This window comes from Triplophysa dalaica, chromosome 19 (assembly GCF_015846415.1).
Source record: "Triplophysa dalaica isolate WHDGS20190420 chromosome 19, ASM1584641v1, whole genome shotgun sequence".
NCBI lineage: Eukaryota > Metazoa > Chordata > Actinopteri > Cypriniformes > Nemacheilidae > Triplophysa > Triplophysa dalaica.
Window position 1 is genome coordinate 9,972,551 of NC_079560.1, and position 21,870 is coordinate 9,994,420.

The following is a 21,870-nucleotide window of genomic DNA, read 5'->3' on the forward strand; positions in this document are numbered from 1 at the left end:
GTCTGTTTTTTAAGTGAATGTGGTTCTTGTGTTTCAGAGGTAGTTATATGGATTCGCTGCACTGCCTTTTGGGAAAGGATGTGATGTGCCGTCTTGTCATTAGTGATGGGAAAGCAGAGATTTGTAAGAGTTTTGATCAGTTAGATACATATTAAATATTTCCCGTATGCTGTTGTTGTAACACTGTAAATGTGAAATTATTATCCACAAGCCAGCCAGAGTTAACAAGATGCAGGACTGTGTATATCTCTGCTGTCTGGAGCGTGGCTTTGTTTATTTCCCATGGTGAAAGCATTCTTGTGAATTATATTGCACATTTTTTTACTTGCCATGTGTAACTTAAAGGGGTGAACAGGTTCACACCTACTCGTAGTGCATGCTCAGGTCAGAGCCAAGCCATTGAGCTCCTTATCGGCTTTTGGTGAAAATAATAAAGCGATTGCACTTTTAAGAACAGGGCTCTTCTTCCTGATGAGAGAAAAGTGTATGGCCATTAGAGAAGACTTATCTCTCAATCGTAGGACCATCTTGATCTTTATAGTCCGCATGGTCTCTTGGATGTTACAAAAGCTCCAAGGAAGTTTTCTCTCGCTTTTCAAGTTGTGGAAGGGAAATAAACATCAATAAAACCCCTATGCACTCAACACTGAAGAGCCCTCACCCAGATTTGATTCGCATAAATGGACATCATCATGCATTCAGAAGGCGGATTTAATGAGACAAGTTTATGCATGTAGCTTTCAGCACTGGACAGCATCATCTCTCCATTCAAGTCTTTCCTGGGATTTGTTATTTCTGCGGTCTCATTTACATGCAGTCCACACGATCCTCCTCTGTGAAGTGTTTACCGGAGCACTCCATTGATTCACTAGCCTACGGTGATCTAAATGTTGGCTCTCTCGGGATTTATTCGGCCAAATGTGAAATCCAAACCTCGTGCGTCATTGAAAAATAAGTGGCGAGATATGGTGGGGAAGCACGCGCTGGGTCGCGGATTAATCGACACTCTCTCGTGGGCTGGTGATTATTTGTGGTCCGAAGGCTCGTGGAATACGTAATGAATACAGGCTACGTCAGAGATCCGTGGGAAGTCATCCTTTCAAATCTGCACCTCATTCCACAGCTATTTTTGAACTATCGGCTGGACTGTGATACCAGGTACGGGCAAATTTATTTACATACGATAAGGATCTTCCTTTGTGAATTAAAAGCAATTTATTATTTGTATTGTTGAAGTCATTAAATAAAGCAATTTAGCTGCTTTGTGTTTATCTCTCCAGTTCTACGCTTTTAGAAAATCCTTAATTTTCTTTTGTCTCTGACTTTTTTATGAATTATTTAAGGTTGTATAAAAGATGCTCCGCGTAGTCGGCAAAAGTGAATTCAACCCTTAAAGGATATTCATCGGGCATTCTCGTGTATTCGCTGTCTTGCGGTACTCTATCATACAACACGTTTGAAGAGACATTTTACGGATCATTAATAATGAAGTCCAAGGCTCTCGAGATCTCATGGGGCGCTTTTATCGGCGCGCCGGACACTAACGGCACGCGCGTGGAGAAAGTTCACCACGCGCTTCAGCCTTTCTCGTCCACCGTCGCTCTTCTGGTGCTAGGGGTGATCATCGTAGGGATTATATTACTTTCGTTCACCACCTACTACTTTCACAAAAGCAAGAGGAAGAAGAGGAAGATGCAGAGGGAACAGGAGGAATACGAGCGCGATAACTGTATCTCATCCATTCCGCCCAAAGTCAAGCCTGCGTTGGGTCGCAGCTTGATAGCTCGTCCCGCTCCGACGGACCGACAACTTCAACCGACACACAATGATGCGCAACACCGCGAAGAAGTGGTGTTTGAGGGAGTAACTGTGTGAACGACTGAAAACTGTAAATCTATTGTAAATATGTAAGTCGAGCGTCTTGGATATCGCGGTGTTTTCATACTCGAAGGTTTGTTTGCACATCTCGATGTAAAAGAGGTGGACTTTACTTGGATTTTGGCGTTTGGACGTCTCTGAATAATGACTCGTTTTGATTTAATAGCAATCTGAGTTGTAAGTGCACATCGTGGAATGGTTAAACACAACAGTGGGCGAGTGCTGATAGACTTCAATGGAGATTTTCTATTGAGTCGCTGTCCACGGTGCTGAGTGTTTTCTCTGCCCAGTTGGTCTAACCGAGAGGGGAGATACGAGACGATTATCATTAACTTAGACTAGACTCGTATTATAACATTGTATATCTATTTGTAATTAACTAGGAAAAAATATAGCAAAGCTTTTTAAATAGTAATCGTCTTAATAGATTTTAGACAGGTGCTCAGTTAATTTTTTGTTCTCACTATATATAACCGTAATACAGCAAATAGATCAAGCTATACTTAAACATCATAAGTTGTATTTTCTTTCAAATTTTAACTTCAGATTCATTCCTATTGTGTTATTCAGACATGTACTCTAATGACTGTGATCACTTCCCTGTAAAAAATAAAGCTTATTTGACTAGATCTAATTTATTAATGATTAAAAATTGATGCACCTTGCCACATTTATTACAGATTTCCCCCATTTTCTGTGTGAAAACGTGTTTGTTTGTCAGATATAAAGATTGTCTTCTATATCAGTCCCCAGAGACAGGGCGGTTGAAAATTTACCTATAACACTCTAAAATATGTTGGGATAAACTAATCGTTGGGTTAAATTAACCCAGAAAATGTTTGTATTTGACCCAACAATGGGTTAAAACTGCCCATAATTTGGGGGTTTGGGGATTGTTAACCCAAGCGGTTGGATTTGTCCCTTTTTACCCAATACTGGGATGAAAATTGAAAAAAAAAGTATCTGAGTATCTGAATCTGCTCTTTCTCTGTGCTGTAGATTGTCTTGTAATAATCTGCATTGGAAAGCATGCAAATCACAGTTTAAGGCAAATTTCTAAAATAATTCTGTTTTTCTTTTGTTAGCCTGCATGGATATTATCTTGCAGCAGGTATTGTTCTGAATATGATCCTTAAGATGAGAGTTCATTGATGCATTGGTGTATCTATACAGAGACATGTATACACGTATACAATCTCAGATATGTTTATAACTTGTGAGTCTGTAATACTTTAACATTGTTCACATGTCTCACAATATTTGGATGTATCTTGTGTTCAAAAAGTGCCAATATTTGTCATCTTGATGTATCAGAGTTGGTCATTGCACATGTCTGGTTATCTTCCGAGAAACATTAACATTGCATCTGCTGGATGTCAGATGAGTGTCAGGAAGAGACAGGAACTCCTCTGGGACACAATTCTGATGGAAATATCTCATTGTAGCTCTCTGAAAACCGCTGGCCCTAGCAGATTTTTTATGTAAAAAATGGGTCTTCCTGCCAATGTATCGGTTTGAGCTGATTCCTGCAACTACGATGGGGTCTTAACTGCTTGGTAACAGTCAAAATATTACCTGACCCAGCAATGCACTATAGGCTCTGTTACTACATGTTACATATTTGTCAGCACTTTATCAGCAACTGCGATTTGTCCTTTGGTGACGAAAAAAGATTTCACCTGCCTCTCACTGTCACAGGCACCTTGAATTATGACAGGCGCTTCCAACAAGATTGTCAGCTCAGTGACATTAAATTCACAGTTTATCTCCCATGCACAAAAATATTATACAAATTTGAAATGGGTGTCAATCCTATGATACTATTTTTTCAATCTTGGAAAGGTAGCTCCAGGGTTTGTTTCCTCTCGATCACACATACCAAAGCTGTTAAATTACATCCAACATGTTTAAGAAAAATTATTGCCTGGAGGGGGGACGCTCACTTGTCTTTCATCGTTGTCGTTTGACTTGGACTGACAGCAGCTCGAGCAAATCACCACCATCCCACACAGCCAACCCTTCCAGAAGCCATGTATTTAAACCCCACATGAGGAGTCCACCAGCCTGACTGAACACCAGGACTCCCGAGCAAAGACCTTGAACCCAGCTCTGAGTGCAGATATGGCAGACACAAGCATGCGTATCAGTGGGGGAGCTGTCAGATTTGGAGCCACCTATGGAGGCAACCGTCTGTTTGCTGGAGCCAGAGGCAGTGGCGGTGCTAGCCTGGCTCTGTCCCGTTCTCTCGGCTACGGGAAGGGAGGGGGAGCTGGCTTTGGCTTTGGTGGAGGTCTGGGGGCAGGAGCTGGTGCAGGTCCGGGGCTGGGCTTCGGCGGAGGGGCTCTTGTTCTGGGTGGAGGGTTAGGCTTGGGTGCCGCTGGAGCGAGAGCAGCAGGGTTTAGGGCCGGTTCAGCCGGACTCCGAGCCCGTCTGGGGGGCAGAGTCTTTAAAATTGGAGGTTATGGGTTTAATCCATCTTTCATCAGCTCTACCACCAGAGTGGTGTCTGGTGCTGGTCCAGTGCCCAGTATTGACCCAACACTCCCTTCCCTGGACACAGTTCAGGTCACTCGACTGAGGGAGAAGGGGGAACTGCAAGTCCTCAATGACAAATTTGCAAGCTTTATTGATAAGGTAAGTTACATCCAGTCATTAGGATCCTACATCCTATAAAAATAAATATCTCTGAGCCTGTTTTGATGTTTTACAGGCTCGATCGCTGGAGCAGCACAATGCTGTACTCAAAGCCAAGATTTCCATGTTTACCAACCCAGAGCAGGGGGGACCCGCCAGCTCTTCCATCCTTCTCACTTCTGCCATTGGAACATATAAATTTCAAGTTGATAGCCTCACAGCTACTAAAGAAGCCATCATTGCTGAGATAGAGCACTACAAAGGCATTATTGATGATGTTCAGGCCAGGTGAGTTCACCATGATTTATAGTTCATTCAAAATGAATAACTCAACATTCATGAATAAAATATATTACTTGGGTCAACAACAGTTTGTTTTTAGCATCAAAACTATTTTTAAAAACACTTTCTACCATATATTTCACATTTCTGCACATTCATACTCACTTTTGTAAAGAAATAAGTTACACTTTATGTTCACTTTGTGTTTTTATTTTAATATATTAATATTATTTATTTTATCAATATATATAATACAATGAAAGGTATAATAACACTGATGAATTATAATGAGTTAAATGATTCCTTAATTTAGTTTTTCAGTACCATCTTGTATTTTTTGTATTATTAATGAGTATAGGATTTGTGGTTCCTTAAATAGCACTTTTACATTTGAACATTTGCTTAGATAATTATAATGGACAAATATGGCCACATCAAAAAAAAATAAAGAAACAAAATTATAAATGCACGTTCTCTCGTTTAATAAACAGGTATGAGGAGGAAACATCTCAGACCAAAACTCTGGAAATGGATTGGACTACATTAAAAGAGGTACGAAAATAATGTGTGAACCCATTTGAATATATCACATATAGTTCCAGATGGCTGACTGACAAAAATGTTCTTACATTAGGATGTGGATAACCTCTACCTTACCATTTTCGAGCTGCAAACAAACATCAGTGGGGTTGAGGATCAGATTGCTCTTTCCAAACAGGTGTACGATGCTGTAAGTGAAGTTATATACTTTAAGTCTGATTTCCATACTGTCTAGATTTAGGCAGCATTTTTTATAGTGTTAAAATGGATATTTTATCCACCAATTACCCATGAGGTTTTATGTATGCTTTTTGTTTTAGAAAGTGAGAGAGGTCAGAAACATTGTGACCGGTGGCATGAAGTCAGCAGTCTCGATCTCTGTGGATAACGCAGCCCAGGCACAGGATCTGACCGCAGCATTGGCTGATGTCAAGGATCACTATGAAAGTCTGGCTCAACGCAGCAAACAGGACGCCCTGCTCTCAGTACAAGACAGTGTATGAAACCTCACCCCTTCAATACCTAAATTTACAATATTAATGTACAAGTTACATAAAACTTTGGCACTTTAAATTATTCCTGAAAAAACACTATAAAAATGACCGTATTACAGCTGGATAGGCCTACCACTATAATTAATTTGAGCCTTATTGCCGTCTTTATGTCAAATTTTATATGATCTAAATCTCTCATTTTAGTATTTATACTTGCTGTAAATTGTGAATAATTTCACTAACTTTAGATTTGAATTAATTCAAATTTTTTCTTCTTCAGACTCTATGTGGATCCCGTTGCAAAACGTTTCTAATATAAGATGTGATTCATCTGTTGCAAACTGCCGCCCCCAAGTGGAGAGTCATTGTAATTGCAACAGTTGTTAAAAATCGTCTTGAGTTAACTTGGAACCTTTCTTCTCTTTTTATGGATGTACAGCTTTCCATGATGTCCGTCTCTTCTCAGCCGACTTCTCACACACTCACCGCAGCCAAAGAGGAATTGAGAGTTTATAAACTGCAGATTGACTCTGTCCATAGGGAGATCGAGAGGCTCAAATCCATGGTGTGTTTCTGTCAATGGTTAATCCATCGTTTCTTGACATTTTATTTTGTCTGCTTAATATTTTCTCTGATGACAGAACCTGCAGCTGGAGTCTCAGGTGGAGGAAGCAGAGTGTCACTCCAATTCTCACACAGAGACATACCAGGACCAAGTTCTTACTCTCAGATCTCAGCTTGATGATCTCAGAAAGGTGAATTATTAGATTTGAATTAAAAATACATTTAAAACTGGGCTGTTTTATTAAAACTGGAACAGAACTGCAGTCTGTTTGTCAACAACAGTTGTGGGCGGGGCTATCTGTTTGATCAATGGGAGACGGGAGGAGTGGGAATCTCATTTGAAAACAAACTTTATTTTTGCAGTTCTGTTTGGTGTGGCAAAACGTACAACTTTAAAACCGACTGCTCTCATATTTCCTTTAAATTTGCAGCAAATCACTCATTATGGTCAAGAATATCAGGAACTTCTTGCCAGCAAAATGTCTCTGGAAGTTGAAATCACAGCCTATAAGAAACTTCTGGACAGTGAAGAGAACAGGCGAGTAGATCAGTCCTCAGAAGATCATTCCTGGCGTACTTAATCAAACACGACATGTGATGAGTGCGTCTGTTTTGTGGACCAGGTTGAAATCTGGAGGCGGCATAACCGTGCACATGTCCAAGACCACCGTCGGAGGAGCAGGAGCCGGAGGTCTGGGTGGAGGTGCAGGTCTGGGTGGTGGTGCAGGTTTTGGTGGAGGTGCTGGTCTGGGTTATGGAGGTGGATATGGCCTGGGGGCAGGTCTTGGAGGAGGTTTTGGGTCCAGCCTAGGACTGGGACTCGGGGGAGGACTAGGCATTGGAGGAGGTGCCGGAGGTTTTGGGTCCGGCCAAGGACTGGGCCTCGGGGGAGGACTAGGCATTGGAGGAGGTGCCGGAGGTTCTTTCGGGAGCAGTTTCATGTCCTCCAGCCTGAGCAGCAGTGCCTGTAAGTATGCATAAGAGTACACAGTATACAACACCCACTAACATGCTATAAATATTTTAATAACTTCCGTTCATCATTGAATCATAAAAATGAATCCCCTTTTAACGTTTGTGGAATAAATGACGTTCACAATGGAATGAAGTTCAATGAAATGGCACTAACACATTTAAAAACATGTAGTCAAAGTTTCCATTGTTTTTACCTAGTGTCATCAACAGTTTACTGAAGATTCACAACCTTCGGTCAAGTGACAATGTAACGCTGAGGTTTACGTCTGGGGCAGCGAGGAAACCAACCATCCACTGCACAGAGAACCCTCGCCATAACATCACACCCTTTCTCTGCATTAACACATTTTGTTAAAGCAAATACAGAGGACTGAACCACAGCTGTAGTCCCTGTGTTCTCTGGTTATGTCTGACGAGGCCCTGAATTCAGTGTTCTTCAATGTAATCATGTTCATTGCTTTTGGAAGGTTTTGTGTATTTACATGCATAACCTCTTGCCACAATAAAAAATCCCTCCTATCATACATACTATAATTTTTAATGTGATAGGTAATGTCAAATAAATCTCTTGTCTGTTGTTTAAAAGATGCCATTTATTGTTTTTTCAGCTTCCGACTTTATTTATTCAAAATAAACGTGTTTTGTCCCATATCATAGATTTTTCATAATAGTACATTCATTATTTAAAACACACCTTTTTATAACTGTTACAGAGATAAATGATAAATATTACTTATACCGTACATCTTGCAGTAAAGTAAACATCTGTAAAATATTTGTAATATGAACGTATTACAAAAAAAAATTATAATGCTAAATAATGTCCATTTTACCCACAAACATTAAAATAACTGAGTAACAAAAAAACTATTTTAGAACTATATTTTACGTGCTTATATCTACAAAAAACAAAGTAACCTTTATAAGATCTATTTTTAATATCTGTAATATAATAAAGATAATAAAGTGATTAAATACAAAAAATATATATTTACATCATATGATCAATGATGCATTTAGCTTTTAATGAATTCAAATTGACAATGATTGTTGTTCGAAATTCATGTTAAATGTTGTGAAAATTGTTTCGACTGTATAAAATCATTCTCAAACATTGCAGTTTTGTAGTAACACAATGTTGTAGGAGGTATAAACAATGGAAAAAAATCTTCCCACACACCACCTACACTTGACTTGATTTAAATGTCATAAACCTAAATAATGAAGCATGTCATCATGTCATCTTGCAAACAATAAAGCATCTCTCACAGAGGTTAAACAAACCTCAATGCACATCACTCCATTACACGAAAAGATTTGGCATCTGAAAGCAAAAGCTTTTGATTTCCGAGGAAACGACAACCATGATCTACTTAGTTCTCTGTAAAGTTGCGTTTTCGGTCATTGTAAGCTGATGCAATGGGCTGCTTTTCAAAGATCATTGACTAGGTGTGACATTTAGAGGTATGAGTGCAGGGACTGTTGAGTGTGTGTTGCTGTGGGTTTGTGGTGGTCTCCTCATGGTGTCCGGCGTGGTGCTGCACGGATGTGGTTTAATTCAGTTTGAAACAGGAAACACGGTTCATTCTGTCTCTCATTAGTCCTTTAAGTGACTTCAAGCAATATACATCAAAATGGAAGTGGACTGAGAGGTGTCTTTACAGGTAACTGCTAAGCCGTTAATACCTTGTGTTTCTTTAATCAGCACTTTGACATAAACAGGACCATGCAAGTATGTTTGAGTAGAAAACAACTTATTGTGTTGTTAGAAATTTGGGTCACAGTAATGTGATTTGTTTGAGTGGAAATATAAAAATATACCAGAAACGGTCAATCAACACATTTGAAAGTCGGTTCTGATGGTCAGATTATTGTCATTTTTTACATTGATTGATTACATAATTATAAAAAGCGAAAGATTACTTCACATGAACACATTCTGTGGTTTGATATAAAAAAGCTTTTGAGCTATGACAATTACTAGGTAACTAGGTTATTGTTAAATGTTAAATGATAAGAATTTGTGCCATTGTGTCATAGAACTAAATGTATGAAAATAACTTGTCGAATTTTTTTTTAAAGATTTTTTAAAATTACAGTTTACAATACTATTCTGTTTGTTAACATGAACTAGCAATGCAAATAACAGCTTCAGCATTTATTAATCATGGTCAATGTTAATTTCAACTATCCCTATACATTTCTAAAATCCAATAGTTATCTGTTAACATTAGCCAGGTTAAAGTTAAAGTTAGGCTGGATCGACTGGGGGGTATATTACATTTTCTGGTTGAGCAGATATTTAAATCAAAGTTCATTGCATGCATCATTTTTCTGTGATTGAAGTGACATGTATATGATCTATAAGATGATGATCTAAGAATTTAGTATGTAGTATTTAAAAATAAGTATTTCATTTTTTAACATTTTAATAGTCAGCTGGATATTTTTGGAGAGGCCCATGGCCCTGACATTAGCTCATGCACATACAAGTGTTATTTGTTCAATTTTATTTTATAATATTTAACATTACACAGACTTGTGCTCTAAACACGTGTTAGCTAGCTAATGCATTAACTAACTTTATTGCAAAGTTACTGATTTATTATTATTATTTTTTTCTAGGTATGATTGAAGTCAAAAGTCAGCAAGGAATTCTCCTTGCCGTCATTTCTTTGGCTTCTCTTGGTTGCGTCTATGCCTTCTGTTTGTGTTGTAAAAAGAGAACTAGTAAGTGGGCCACTATTTCAACAAAGATGCGCTTTGTTTTTGTCTACTTCTTAATTGTAAGATAGTCAGACTGTGATGCAACCGTATAAGTTTGTCTAATTGGGTTGTTTTAATTTTGAGTTATACGCCAAGAGGACAACATCCTGTATGATCAAAATGAAAGGTAAGTAAGATGTGTTTGTTTAGTCTATACTGTTAATATTTTATCTTTTGGATCATATACTTTTCGTGTATGACATTGATTTAAACAAAGCCGAGCTTAACTAAGCTCTAACTAAACTAAACGTTGTTCTACTTTCAGCGATGAACATAACAGTCATGTTGTCATCCAACCAGAAAAAGGTACAATTATTTCAATTTTGAAGCCTATTTCTAATGATGTTTACATTGAACACAATGTTTATATTAGAAAGGACAGTTGAAATACAATTTGTGCCTTATTAAAATTTTGTCTGATTTCTAGTGATTAGACCACACCAAGAACCTTCAACGTCAACGTAAGATCTCTTCTGCAGTATCCAATTTATGCGCTCAGTGTTGTCATTTATATAAATTATATATAAAAATTATTTTCACAGGAAATCAACGTCGATGTTAACTAGTCCTACAAACAGTAAGAATTTCCTATTTTAATTTGCAATATAGTACATTTAAAAAATGTTTTTAGTGTAACAACTATTTTTTTCAGCAGGCAAGATCCACTGCAGTTATCAGAACTTTCCAAATCGAGGTCATTATTTTTGCAATCATAATATCACTATTAGTAAACCATCTCATTTTTTAGATTCAATTATGTAATGCACTTTTTGCTTCTGTGGCAGCAGGTGGCATATATGAACCAACATATGTGTAAGTTTTTTTTTCGTACAACTATAAGGCGAACAAATCATATAGACATGGTTTACAAAAGCATTGTGTACGCTTAAAAAAAACATTTCTTATTTGACGTGCATATGACATTGAGATGCTTCTAATATACTACACATTTTCATAGGGACCCAATTCCAGATTTCCTTTATGCAAATGAAGATGATGAAGGTAATTTGAAATGATAATCATTTTACAATCCACTTTTTGCATGCATAACTTTCTCGGTTGCATTAACAGAACAAATTAGGTCAAGTCACACCTTCTTATATCAGGCACAAGAACCTGTAAAGATATGAGAAACCACTAAGTGTTGAATATATAGAACGTCTATGTAAAAAAAGAAATGAAGGCTAGATGTCACACATTTACAGCTGAAGTGTCTACCTTTCTGAAAGTTTCGCTGCACACAACTTGCACAAATGGAAGACAATGTTAGGACGTGAAAAAAAGGATTAAAATAATGATATATTATTTACCTCAGAAATGGATATGGGAACATACGAGAATGTTATTCTAACGACAGAAGTTCAACATGACTCAGGTTGGTGTTTTAAGCAATTCATATTTGTTCAGTTTTTCAACATTTGAAGATTTACAATTAGTAACACTGAATAACGGCAATCATCTGTAAAATGCTTACATGATGCTTGCCAGATCTGTAGTTTATGTGCATTCTAATCTGAATACCAATGACAAATCAAAGTAATCTAAACATACTAGTCCAATATTTTTTCACTATGCAATAATGTTAATATTTTTATGAAGTACTACAACGTTTTTCTAACTGTGACTATAGTACTATGATAAATATCTATGATTATATGATATTAACTCTGTAACTAGACTCTAATGTATAATGTTTAGTAACGCATCATACTTTGAATACTTTTAAAGCACAGAAACAGGTGTCCAGCAATTGTTTAAACTACAGATAAAAAAATATGATTTTGTTATAAATTTTATTAAAAAGAACAGCAACAGTTTTATACATACACATTGTAAAGATTACAATACTGATACACTGCCCCTTTCTATTAAAGAAGACAGCTATGATTATGAAAACAGTAACTTCCTGGCCAACAGACCTGAAGGTTTGTAACATTTGTTCATCATTTGTTTTGTTAATCATTATTTTATTAATTCATGATAAAACAGCTTTACTCAATCATTTTTTTGTTCATAGAATCAGAATATGCGAACAACGAAAGCTGAACACTTTTAATGGGAAGTTAATGTTGTCCATAAGCCTTTGACTTAAATGAGACTCCTCTTTTATATTATAATTATAAATTGTATACATTTTTATGACTTTAATATAAAAAAAATAGAACATGTTGGCTTCCATTATGTAAGTTGACGTGCCGTTAAAAATGAGCCTGATGTATTTATGTATAAATAATAATATAAGATGTTCAGTGCGCCACTGTGTGTAGATGTATTATCTGATCATCAATAAAGATTCATAATGTTCAAACCAATTTTTTATCTTAAGAAAATTGTTGTACAATTTCAACAGTATTTTACTCAAGATCATAATGTATGGAAACTATACAAAAAGAACTTTAAAAAGTTTTGAGCCGTATTTGATAATTGACTAACCTGCCGCTCTTGTCACATTTCAACTAAACAAGTATGGGGGCTATGGAAGATATTTGTGAAAGTTCATCACATAAAAACATAATAGCCCAATAGCGATTGATGTGTTTTTCCACCATACTAGTCAAACAAGCCCTTGGTCCATAACAAATGACAACAGCAGTGTAAATGTTGCTCGCTCTGCTGTAACATTTCTTGAGTTATTTTAGCTTAAAAAATACCCGACACAGTAATCTAAAATTGGGTTTTATAACATATGCTGCAAGTGAATGTGGACATAAAGGAAAATAAATCCTTCTCAAACATTTGAAGTATTTTTTATTAATTTTTATTGCAGATTGTAACTTTTTTACAACAATATATTTTTTATTTTATATAAAAGTACATTAAGAACAATGAGGACTAGTTATTGTTTGGTCGGTCACATTGGCCTTTAGCTTGCATCTGGTGTCGCAGTCTTGCTGCAAAGTCGACCCAACAGTCCAGCCATCTGTAATAGAGAGTTCACCCCTTCTGCCACCTTCATATGAGTATACCCGATCTCCTGGACAATCATTAATGAGTAGATATTTTTAGAATGATTAAAACAAAGGTACGCCCTATTTACATATACTCTGTGTGCAGCAGGTATGCGGTGTGTAGATCAAGATGTATACAGTACTGATCTGTCTTTTTATCATTGTGCTTTCCCACATACTACGTTTGTAGCGCGCTAGCAGTCTACGTCTTCTGTATGATTTACTTTATTAAATGTTTAAATGTCTTAAAGTTCCCGTCTCCTTCCTTCTTTTTATTGAACCTTTCTACAGCTATATTCATCATTGTGATTTTCAGTTTTATGTTTAGTGCGAGTGATTGATAGATATATAACAGCATCCATCATACACTTCTATGGTGTATCCAGATTAAAAACATGACTTTGAATTTAGTGTAGGACAACACAGATAGCCTATTAAAAGAGTTTCATAATGACTAACCATCCCTTCTAGTGGCTGATGAAACTGCCACTCATGCCTTTTCTTTAGCATTCAGGTCTTTATAAAAACTAGGGGGTCATAAATCACTTTGTATTCTCTACCTCAATAATAAGCTGAGTGTCAGCCATCGCGCTGCCGTCTTGTACTTTCTGGACCACCTGCTTGTCTGCATAGAAGAACCTTCCTCATGCTACACAACATTTTAATTAACTTATGTTGCTTTTTTTAACAAATAACATACATTTTAAAAATGTTAGTAAACTTTATATGAATGTATTGTGGAATTACTGCATTTTTGTGTCAATTTGTGTTCATTTTGTGTATCACTTTAAATCAGTCCGTGCTGTACAGCAAAAATAGACATGATGCATTAACGATCGCTGCACTGACGCACTGCATCTGCTGTGTGAATGATATCATCCGTTAACATGGGAACGTATAAAAATACCCACTGCATACCCACTGCACACAGTTTGTGTGAAACAGGCGTTACCAATGTCATTAGTTACATTTCCATCCACCTATTTTAATGCGTATTTTGGACTATCACATAATAAAAACACTGGATGGAAACGGCAATATGCGCATACATTTTGAAAATGCGCATTAAAAAATTATGCGCACAACTGATCAAATGCATTTACAAAATAAATTCCAGCATGCAAAAAAGTCTTGTATCACATCACATGATAACAAAAATGGCGGAAAGTGACAGATTTGTTTGGGTGGATTAGGAGGTCCGAACATTGTGAAATGTCATATATGACAAAGAAGTAAGGACCATCTTGATGGAAAACATCCGAAAGCAAGATGACATGATTGCGCTCATGTTGATTCGTCTACGTGCTCCGAGACACAAGTAATTGATCATACACTACAAAAGGTCCACAGTTCTAACGCAGCAACTTCCTTTTTGCTTTTTGATATTTGGTGCCAGTTTACCAGGAAGAGATGGTTTTGTTCTCTTTGACTTGTTGGATGGAAACTGTGCTTTATTTGCAAATGTTTTATGCAATATTCCAGTTTTGCGCATACACTTTATTCGCATCATTGGATGGAAACATGTCTATATACTCTTAATTTTGTATTTTTGATAGACAAACTAAAGCTGTTCGCTATTAATCAAAGGTTTAGTAACACTTTTCACATGTATAAAATGTTTGTTAATGTGAATACAATTATTCATGTTAGTTCATTGTGAAGTAACTAACATTAACTGATATGACTTCTGATTTTATACATGCACTTAGATTTATCTGTATAAATGGTGTAGAACAGATGTTCTCAACCGGGGGGCGCAGAGGTCATGCAGGTAAGATGTGACGATTCCTCGAAACCCCAATCTTTGGAACTCGATTGCAAATGCACGGAGGAAAGCGTTTGCAAATTGACGGAGGGCAATGTTCCGCCCGGAGCTACGCGCATGAGCAGCCGCGCAGACTCAATGTAGGTCCTACACAGTGCAATTTTAGACTGCTCACAAAACCTTAATATCTACAAAGTAGTCAAACATCCACTCAGGAACCAGCAGCAATTACCTATACATCATCTTAAGAAATAGGTAGATCATGTAGGCATGTTTGTCGTTCAGACTCTAATTTTAGAATAATCACAAGTCTCTCTCTCTCTACTGAAGAGTTTAGAGTGTGCGTGAAGGCAGTGGCGTGTAAATAGAGTGCCTTTTCATGTATTTCTGAACTTGGACGGCTGTTTAAAGCCTTTGACAATTATTAAAGATGTATTATAAACTGCGAATTAACTCTTGCTCGTGTTAAAATCATGAAACGCACATAGTTCTCATATCTGACAGATTAATCCCTTTGGAATAAAGCCCAAAACAATACAATTTTGTTATGGTTTTAATGCAAAAATCTAATGGTTCACAATGGTATTAATTTCTGTGATGGTTTCTTTTGTTTTTATCAGCAGGGTTGTGACATTTATAATCTGAACTCTTGAGATCAATGTGTCATATACAGGTATTTTTGCTTCTTTATAGTTTATAAATATAACTTATTTGACACATTATCTTATCTATCCTCAATGTACAGTATGTGGGGGCGCCAGTTCATTAAATGGGTTTACACCTTTGGTAAAAAGACTAATACCAAAATGCAAATAGAGCCCATCTATTAATGTTGGAGGAGTTGGACCAAACAGATTTTTAAATAGTATCCAAGGACATTGTGATTTAGAGTATGGTTGTTTGTAAAGCTACAATTACCAAATGCAACGACTAATGTAAGAAATTTTGATGTGTTTTTTATTTTTGGTAACAGTATAATTATGATACTTTCATTTGTTATTTATTAGTTTTAATGACTGTTGTTCATATATTAGAACAGAAAATAGTCAGTAGATGTGTTCAAACCTTTCACTGGAAGTAAAGATACACTACAACATACATACCTTTATATATTCCAGCTTTAAATATTCGGGCATCTGTAAGGTCTTACAAACTCTAAAGATGTTTCCGATTATGTCCTCTGGTGAGTATCCTAGCAACCAAAGCTGTTCAATTACCTGTAGAAAGATGCAGCATCCTCTTTACCCAGTTTGATTGATAATCACACTCATGCTGCATAAGGGAGGTGTTTTATTTTACCTTATAGGCTTCATCAATGTTAGCATTGACACAGTGTTCCAGCATACTCTTAACCAGCAGAGGATGAGGCTCATCACACACCTACACAAGCAATGCTCGTTGTAAATCACAAGATGCATTTTTATAGATCAATGTAAATGATGAGTTTAAGAAATATCCACAGTTACCTTGAAAACATTTTCACTGTTGATGTAGCCAAATCCAGAATTTGTTGACTGCAAATTATTCAGAGCCTAAAGACCCAAAGACAAGATAGTTGAGTATAATCATCCGTTACACAGAAGATAACAATGATCAGACTGACCTGTCTCATGTCCCCCTGAGCAGTGAAGATGATGGCTTCAAGGCCATCATTGGTGACATGCAAGTTCTCCTTTTCTACCACCTCCATCAGACGCATCATGATCTGCTCGTCTCTCAGTTTGCTGTAACGCAGCACCGCACAGCGGGACTGAATGGGCTCTGCAAACCAAAATAAACCGAATAAGTGTAAGCCTTTAATAATATCTGTGCTGGGATCTAGCTTAGCACAATGCTTTAACTCATTTGGTGCAAGATAACCAGATGCAAATGATAACCAACCGATGATCTTATCTGATGCATTGCAGGCCAGGGCAAAGCGTGTGGTTTTAGAATATATCTCCATGGTTCTTCTCAGAGCCTGCTGAGCCCCATCTGTCATACTGATTTAAAAATAAAATGGCATGCACGTAAGTATTTTTATAGAAATGTTTTCATTACTATTTGAACAACTCTTTACCTGTCAGCTTCATCCAAAATGATAATCTTGTGGCGACCTTTTGGTAACGTGACCTTTTGTTGTGCGAACATTTTGATCTTGTTTCTCACGACATCTATTCCTCTGAAATTATGACCAAAAAAATGACATCAGACTCCGAGGTGTTAAATTCAACCTATAAATCGGTGCTTTTATCATGTGATGTATTTTTGTTTTGAATTTATGGCCATCTAACATGCAGAGATCACTGCAAGTTTTCCACCAAGCCCTCGGTTTGTATAAATCACCAATATCAGACTAAAGTCATTATTCTTGCAATTCATCTTGAAGACAGTAGCACTGAAATCATACACTTAGGCCTGGTTCTACAGACAGGGCTAAGCTTAAGACCGGACGAACCCTTAGTTAAATTAGGATATTACTTTTATAAAAATGTGTGAATCTTGAGAAAAAACAAGGATGCTGACATACTTTAGGGTGTTTTAAGGCGAGTCATTTACAGTTAAGACTGCTCAAATATTCATTTTGTTCTGGGACTAGCCTTGAGAGAGAGTGTCATAAAACAAAAGCTCTTACCGGTCGTTGGAGGCATTCAGCTCCAGCACAGCATCTTTCATGGATGGACCAAGAAGAGCTCTAGCCAGACACAAAATGCTGGTAGTTTTTCCAGTACCAGGAGGACCCTAAAATCAAATGTCATCATTGTTTTAATTCACAAGGACACATTAGCGTGGCAATCAGATGGTTCCTGCTTTTGAAATAGTGTTTTGATCTTACAGCAATGATGATGTTGGGCACATTTCCTTCTCTTGCGAACACCTGCAACGAAAATGAGGCACAACAGGAAATGTGTCAGTATTTCCAGAAATCTGTGCAGACAAATGTGAGAAGCAGGTTGTTCTATTGGTGCTCTACTTACCTCCAGTCTGCTGACAGTTTCCTCGTTCCCGACAATTTCATTCAACTTTAGAGGTCTGTATTTTTCAACCCTAACATAAAAACACATTCGAAACAATAATGTTGATCGACTGAAAATAGTCAAATCTAATAAGAAACTAATGAACATGTTGAATGAATATTGCTATTTATGTTACATAAACTATACACGTTGTAATGGTTTCCATTAATAGCTAAATCAAGCAGAGCTGCTAAAGTCATCATAGACTCAAATCACCCTGGTAACCGTCTCTTCATTTTACTGCCATCTGGCAAGCGCTTTCGGAGCAGGATGGCAAAAACTGAGAGACTTAGGAGAAGCTTCTTCCCCCAGGACATCAGACTTCTTAACTTTCGGTCTCATAACATCAACATGACTCCACTAATAATCAGTAGGATTTTCACTTTTCTCCATCATCCGTATTGCTGCTATGTGTGTATATACCCCATACAACCCGTTTACACATTCTTGTACATTCGTGCCTATATTATTATATTATTTATTAGTCAACAACATACTGTCTTGCACTTTTTATTTTATTTTATTGTACATCTTAAACTTCATTCTTTTATTTTTTCTTTATTACTATATTTATGTATATTCTTGTGTGTGTACATATAATCGCACTGTCCATTGGGCGGACCTGACTCACATTTCACTGCTTATTATATTCTGTATAAATATTATATTCTGTATAATTGTGTGTGACAAATACAACCTTGAATCCCAATATAACGTAACTTAATCTATTGTAATACATTACAATGTTTGTCCAAGCACGTTATGGTTAGTCCAGCGGATCCTGCCGCTATGTTTGCGGCTCAAAAATGATGGAGTTGCTATGGGGATTTTTATACAATAAATCCGACATATAAACGCGTATGTACTTCAGAAAAGGCTGTAGAGTTTGGTGGTTACTAGCATTTCAAACAGACACTAAGTTTATCGCCATTAGATTCACGTTAACGTTATATGCTACGACAATGCTACTAAAATAGCTACAAACAGTACCATGGTAGTTCATAAGCAGTCGTCGATGATTTAGGTGCATTATCCTCTTTTTTAGACGGCGCGTCGACTTGACATTGAACACTTTCTGTCTCTTTCATCTCAACATCCATGTCGTCGGATTGTATCGCGTATTCCCGCCACGACAGGAACAAACACAAGCGGAAATGATGTCACGTCCGTCAACTGGAGCGCGTGGTGCCTGTGTGGGTTCTTTCCCTCACGAGGTTGATTTATTGAAATACATAAACAAACAAATGATTAAACTTTTACTAATAGAACCATAACTCGTTGTTGTAAGGGGTGAAATATGTTTTGTGGTTAGGTCAAATGTGTTGTGTTATATTTTCAACCGAAACAGCTTCAGTTGAAACTTCTGAGCATCTGTTTGTAAGCCAATATGTGACCCTGGACCACGAACCAGTCTTAAGTAGCATCGGAACATTATAAGTAATCGCCAAAAATACATTGTATGGGTAAAAATTTAAGTTTTGGCCAAAAATCATTAGGATAATAAGTAAAGATCATGTTCCATAATGGTACTTTATAAATTTCCTACCTTGAATATATACAAACTTTTATTTTTGGGAGTGGGTGGCATGCAACAGTGCTTCATATAAACAACTTCAAAGGCGATTTTCTCAATATTAATCTTTTTTTGCACCCTCGAATTCCAGCTTGTTGTTCCGCCAAAAATAGTGTCCTATCCTAACAAACTATATATCAACAGAAAGGATATTTCTTCAGCTTTCAGATAAATTTCGAAAAATTGCCCATAGGACTGGTTTTGTCATCCAGGGACACATATTTTCTAAATAAAAATGCACATAAACAATCTCTTTGTTTTATAATATAAAGTATAGTATTGTATAGTATTTTCCTAATATTGTATTCTGTATTTATTCACACTGTATATCCTGCACTTGCTAATTGCACTTCTGGTTAGACCTAAACTACATTTCGTTACACTGTACTTGTATATGTGTAATGACAATAAAGTTGAATCTAATCTAATCTAAAGCTATTGTCACAACATTGTTTTTGATCTATCCACAAGAGGTCCCTGTATAAACCTCTTTACTGTTAATTTTATCAAATTAAATTAAATTAAAAGAATGCAATTTTAGCCTTATTTCAATTGTATGGGCAAATATATTTAATTTCCAATCTTCAGAGCATCTGCTTGCAAACCGGAGGTTTACAAGATGTGCCAAAGCGAGCGACCCATTTTCTCATCTTAAAAAGAATGGTGGTCTTCAAATATCTTGCTCTCTTTTGCAAAGATTTGGTTGGTTTAATTTTGCTGTGTATATTTTTTCCAATGTAAATGAAGGCTATGTGACTGTATAAAGGTAGAAGATTATACAAACATAAAAAAAGGAATAAAATATTGTTAAAAAATAGTTGATCGTTTTTCGAATGATAGATCGAGTTGTCCACGATGGACAAAAACAACTCTGTCTAACTTCTCACATGCAATTTGAATTAGAACATGTTATCCATCTGATGTGTTAGGCTACATTGTTTGAACTTTTCAACCTTCAGAACATCTGTTGGCAAACTCAACGTTTCTCACACATGGGAGAAGCAGCTCTGTGTATATAAGTTCGGTCAAGTGATCCAAATTCACTCAACATACTGAAAAACATGAAGGCGTTCATTGCTGTTCTCATTGCTGCTCTGTGCTTTGAAGGGCTGAATGCACAGTGCCCTGAACCAGACGCACTGCAGGATGCTAGTGGAAACAAACTCTGTGCACAAATGTTTCAACACAGCAGCTATTACTACGACCAGAGCTGTCAAGGCAAAGTCCTGGATGTCTATCCTGGTGAAGACTATCCCATCTTGACATGGGAATGGGACAACCGTATCTCTTCTCTTGTGGTGGCCAAGTCCTGCAGCCTGACAGTGTGGTCTCGAAGCAAGAAGCAGGGTTCCAAGAAGACGTTTTCTGCTGGGATCGCGTACCACCTTAAGGACGTGAAGGATGGCCTGTTTGGCGACTGGAACGATTCCATCTCAGGATACTACTGCATATGCAGGGTGTGAAACAAACCAGATAGCCAAGACATAATTAACTTATGAAATGATGTTAATGAAATAAGAAAATCTGTAAACCCTGGTAAACTTGTTTTCGAATGTTCAATTAAAACATCTCAATAGACCTTTATTTAGTACACAAGCATTTTTTTATGGTGGCATCTGTCTGTGATATTTTAAGTTCATCTGCAAGTGAATTAAACAGCAAGTATCTCTGCAGGCGATCACATTCATGAATGTTCAGGAAAAAATGCAAAAAAATAAATTAAAAATATTGCTGCTTGCGTAATGTAAACCTTGCAGGTAATTTGTGTGCACATTGTGGCTAAGAAAGCTTTAATCAGGGTTTGGCATCTTTAATTCACTTTCTGTGTTTTAATTCTATGTCAACTGCGAAAACAATGTAGCAACAATAGTCCAATCCAAGGTATTGCAAGTCCATGAGAAAAAATACAAATCTTTTTTAATGGTTTGCATGTAAGAGACAAATTTAAGCCTTGTCATATCATGTTAAAAACAACAATGAAACATTTTTAACAAACATACAGTTTCCGCACACGGATCACACATGCATAACATGGTTTACAAGAGAAATAACGTTTTGATAATGGCTTTCTTGTAGCCGAGGACGTGGGATCTAATTCCAGGCGACTGCATATACTTAAAAACAAATGTATAGGATAATCGCTATAAAATCGCTTTGGATAAAAGCGGCTGCCAAATGCATAAATGTAAATGTGATAATATAAAATATACTATACAAAAACATGGTTGAAGAGAAGACAATTGTTACATATTTTACAAGATCATTTTAATGTTGGCACGGCTACAGAAACAAATTTAGACTTTATGGTTTAAAAGTTTAAAGATTTTGAATTCTATTATATTCAGATGACATTTCATGGGCCTATTCTTAAACTGACAAAACTATTTTTGTCTAAAATTTAAACTTTTGGGAAGTTAGGTAATATAATGTATCCAAATGTAGTCTGCTGTGAATA

General features: G+C 36.8%; 5 protein-coding genes across 7 annotated transcripts; 4 read left to right on the forward strand and 1 right to left on the reverse strand.

Moving 5' to 3' along the window:
- The first annotated feature begins 848 nt into the window (after window positions 1-848).
- si:dkey-183i3.9 (uncharacterized protein C11orf87 homolog) lies at window positions 849-2,507 on the forward strand. Its single transcript, XM_056731400.1, has 2 exons — window positions 849-1,158; window positions 1,344-2,507. Exon 2 carries the CDS (start codon window positions 1,486-1,488, stop codon window positions 1,873-1,875), a length of 390 nt encoding a protein of 129 aa, XP_056587378.1. The 5' UTR covers window positions 849-1,158; window positions 1,344-1,485; the 3' UTR covers window positions 1,876-2,507.
- Window positions 2,508-3,201: 694 nt separating this feature from the next.
- Window positions 3,202-8,060, forward strand: si:dkey-183i3.5 (uncharacterized protein LOC566445 homolog). Its single transcript, XM_056731394.1, has 10 exons — window positions 3,202-4,512; window positions 4,589-4,800; window positions 5,286-5,346; window positions 5,429-5,524; window positions 5,655-5,831; window positions 6,268-6,393; window positions 6,470-6,583; window positions 6,824-6,930; window positions 7,016-7,359; window positions 7,566-8,060. The coding sequence occupies exons 1-10, from the start codon at window positions 4,000-4,002 to the stop codon at window positions 7,583-7,585; spliced, it is 1,770 nt and encodes a 589-aa protein (XP_056587372.1). The 5' UTR covers window positions 3,202-3,999; the 3' UTR covers window positions 7,586-8,060.
- Window positions 8,061-8,697: 637 nt separating this feature from the next.
- si:dkey-183i3.6 (LAT2 domain-containing protein) lies at window positions 8,698-12,736 on the forward strand. Of its 3 annotated transcripts, none has more exons than XM_056731399.1 (12): window positions 8,698-9,031; window positions 9,993-10,097; window positions 10,218-10,260; window positions 10,399-10,439; window positions 10,561-10,594; window positions 10,676-10,710; window positions 10,786-10,827; window positions 10,922-10,946; window positions 11,092-11,135; window positions 11,449-11,508; window positions 12,011-12,058; window positions 12,151-12,736. In XM_056731399.1, exons 2-12 carry the CDS (start codon window positions 9,995-9,997, stop codon window positions 12,177-12,179), a joined length of 504 nt encoding a protein of 167 aa, XP_056587377.1. In that variant the 5' UTR covers window positions 8,698-9,031; window positions 9,993-9,994; the 3' UTR covers window positions 12,180-12,736. The 3 variants fall into 3 exon arrangements, with proteins under 3 accessions (XP_056587377.1, XP_056587376.1, XP_056587374.1); XM_056731398.1 differs by having other exon boundaries at window positions 8,701-9,031; window positions 10,789-10,827; window positions 12,008-12,058; XM_056731396.1 differs by having other exon boundaries at window positions 8,706-9,031; window positions 12,008-12,058.
- Window positions 12,737-12,855: 119 nt separating this feature from the next.
- On the reverse strand, window positions 12,856-19,003 carry rfc2 (replication factor C (activator 1) 2). Its single transcript, XM_056731395.1, has 11 exons — window positions 18,833-19,003; window positions 17,804-17,873; window positions 17,662-17,703; window positions 17,461-17,567; window positions 16,906-17,007; window positions 16,728-16,828; window positions 16,450-16,607; window positions 16,313-16,378; window positions 16,146-16,226; window positions 15,950-16,063; window positions 12,856-13,107 (listed from the first exon to the last, which is right to left on the reverse strand). The coding sequence occupies exons 1-11, from the start codon at window positions 18,940-18,942 to the stop codon at window positions 12,997-12,999; spliced, it is 1,062 nt and encodes a 353-aa protein (XP_056587373.1). The 5' UTR covers window positions 18,943-19,003; the 3' UTR covers window positions 12,856-12,996.
- A 1,461-nt stretch (window positions 19,004-20,464) lies between these two features.
- LOC130408348 (syncollin-like) lies at window positions 20,465-20,994 on the forward strand. The gene has a single exon (XM_056731839.1). It carries the CDS (start codon window positions 20,477-20,479, stop codon window positions 20,876-20,878), a length of 402 nt encoding a protein of 133 aa, XP_056587817.1. The 5' UTR covers window positions 20,465-20,476; the 3' UTR covers window positions 20,879-20,994.
- Window positions 20,995-21,870: the final 876 nt, after the last annotated feature.

What these genes read in the sequence shown, in the direction of transcription:
- si:dkey-183i3.6 (XM_056731396.1), top strand. Translation starts at nt 9,995, where the DNA reads ATGATTGAAGTCAAAAGTCAGCAAGGAATTCTCCTTGCCGTCATTTCT. An exon ending in TGTCATCCAACCAGAAAAAG is followed by an intron (nt 10,440 to 10,560) that starts GTACAATTATTT and finishes TCTGATTTCTAG; the next exon opens with TGATTAGACCACACCAAGAA. An exon ending in TCAGAACTTTCCAAATCGAG is followed by an intron (nt 10,828 to 10,921) that starts GTCATTATTTTT and finishes CTGTGGCAGCAG; the next exon opens with GTGGCATATATGAACCAACA.
- si:dkey-183i3.9 (XM_056731400.1), top strand. Translation starts at nt 1,486, where the DNA reads ATGAAGTCCAAGGCTCTCGAGATCTCATGGGGCGCTTTTATCGGCGCG.
- rfc2 (XM_056731395.1), bottom strand. Translation starts at nt 18,942, where the DNA reads ATGGATGTTGAGATGAAAGAGACAGAAAGTGTTCAATGTCAAGTCGAC. An exon ending in TGCATCAGATAAGATCATCG is followed by an intron (nt 16,608 to 16,727) that starts GTTGGTTATCAT and finishes TTTGGTTTGCAG; the next exon opens with AGCCCATTCAGTCCCGCTGT. An exon ending in TAAAGCTGGAATATATAAAG is followed by an intron (nt 13,108 to 15,949) that starts GTATGTATGTTG and finishes ATGATTGTCCAG; the next exon opens with GAGATCGGGTATACTCATAT.
- LOC130408348 (XM_056731839.1), top strand. Translation starts at nt 20,477, where the DNA reads ATGAAGGCGTTCATTGCTGTTCTCATTGCTGCTCTGTGCTTTGAAGGG.
- si:dkey-183i3.5 (XM_056731394.1), top strand. Translation starts at nt 4,000, where the DNA reads ATGGCAGACACAAGCATGCGTATCAGTGGGGGAGCTGTCAGATTTGGA. An exon ending in AGCTTGATGATCTCAGAAAG is followed by an intron (nt 6,584 to 6,823) that starts GTGAATTATTAG and finishes TTAAATTTGCAG; the next exon opens with CAAATCACTCATTATGGTCA. An exon ending in CAGCCTGAGCAGCAGTGCCT is followed by an intron (nt 7,360 to 7,565) that starts GTAAGTATGCAT and finishes GTTTTTACCTAG; the next exon opens with TGTCATCAACAGTTTACTGA.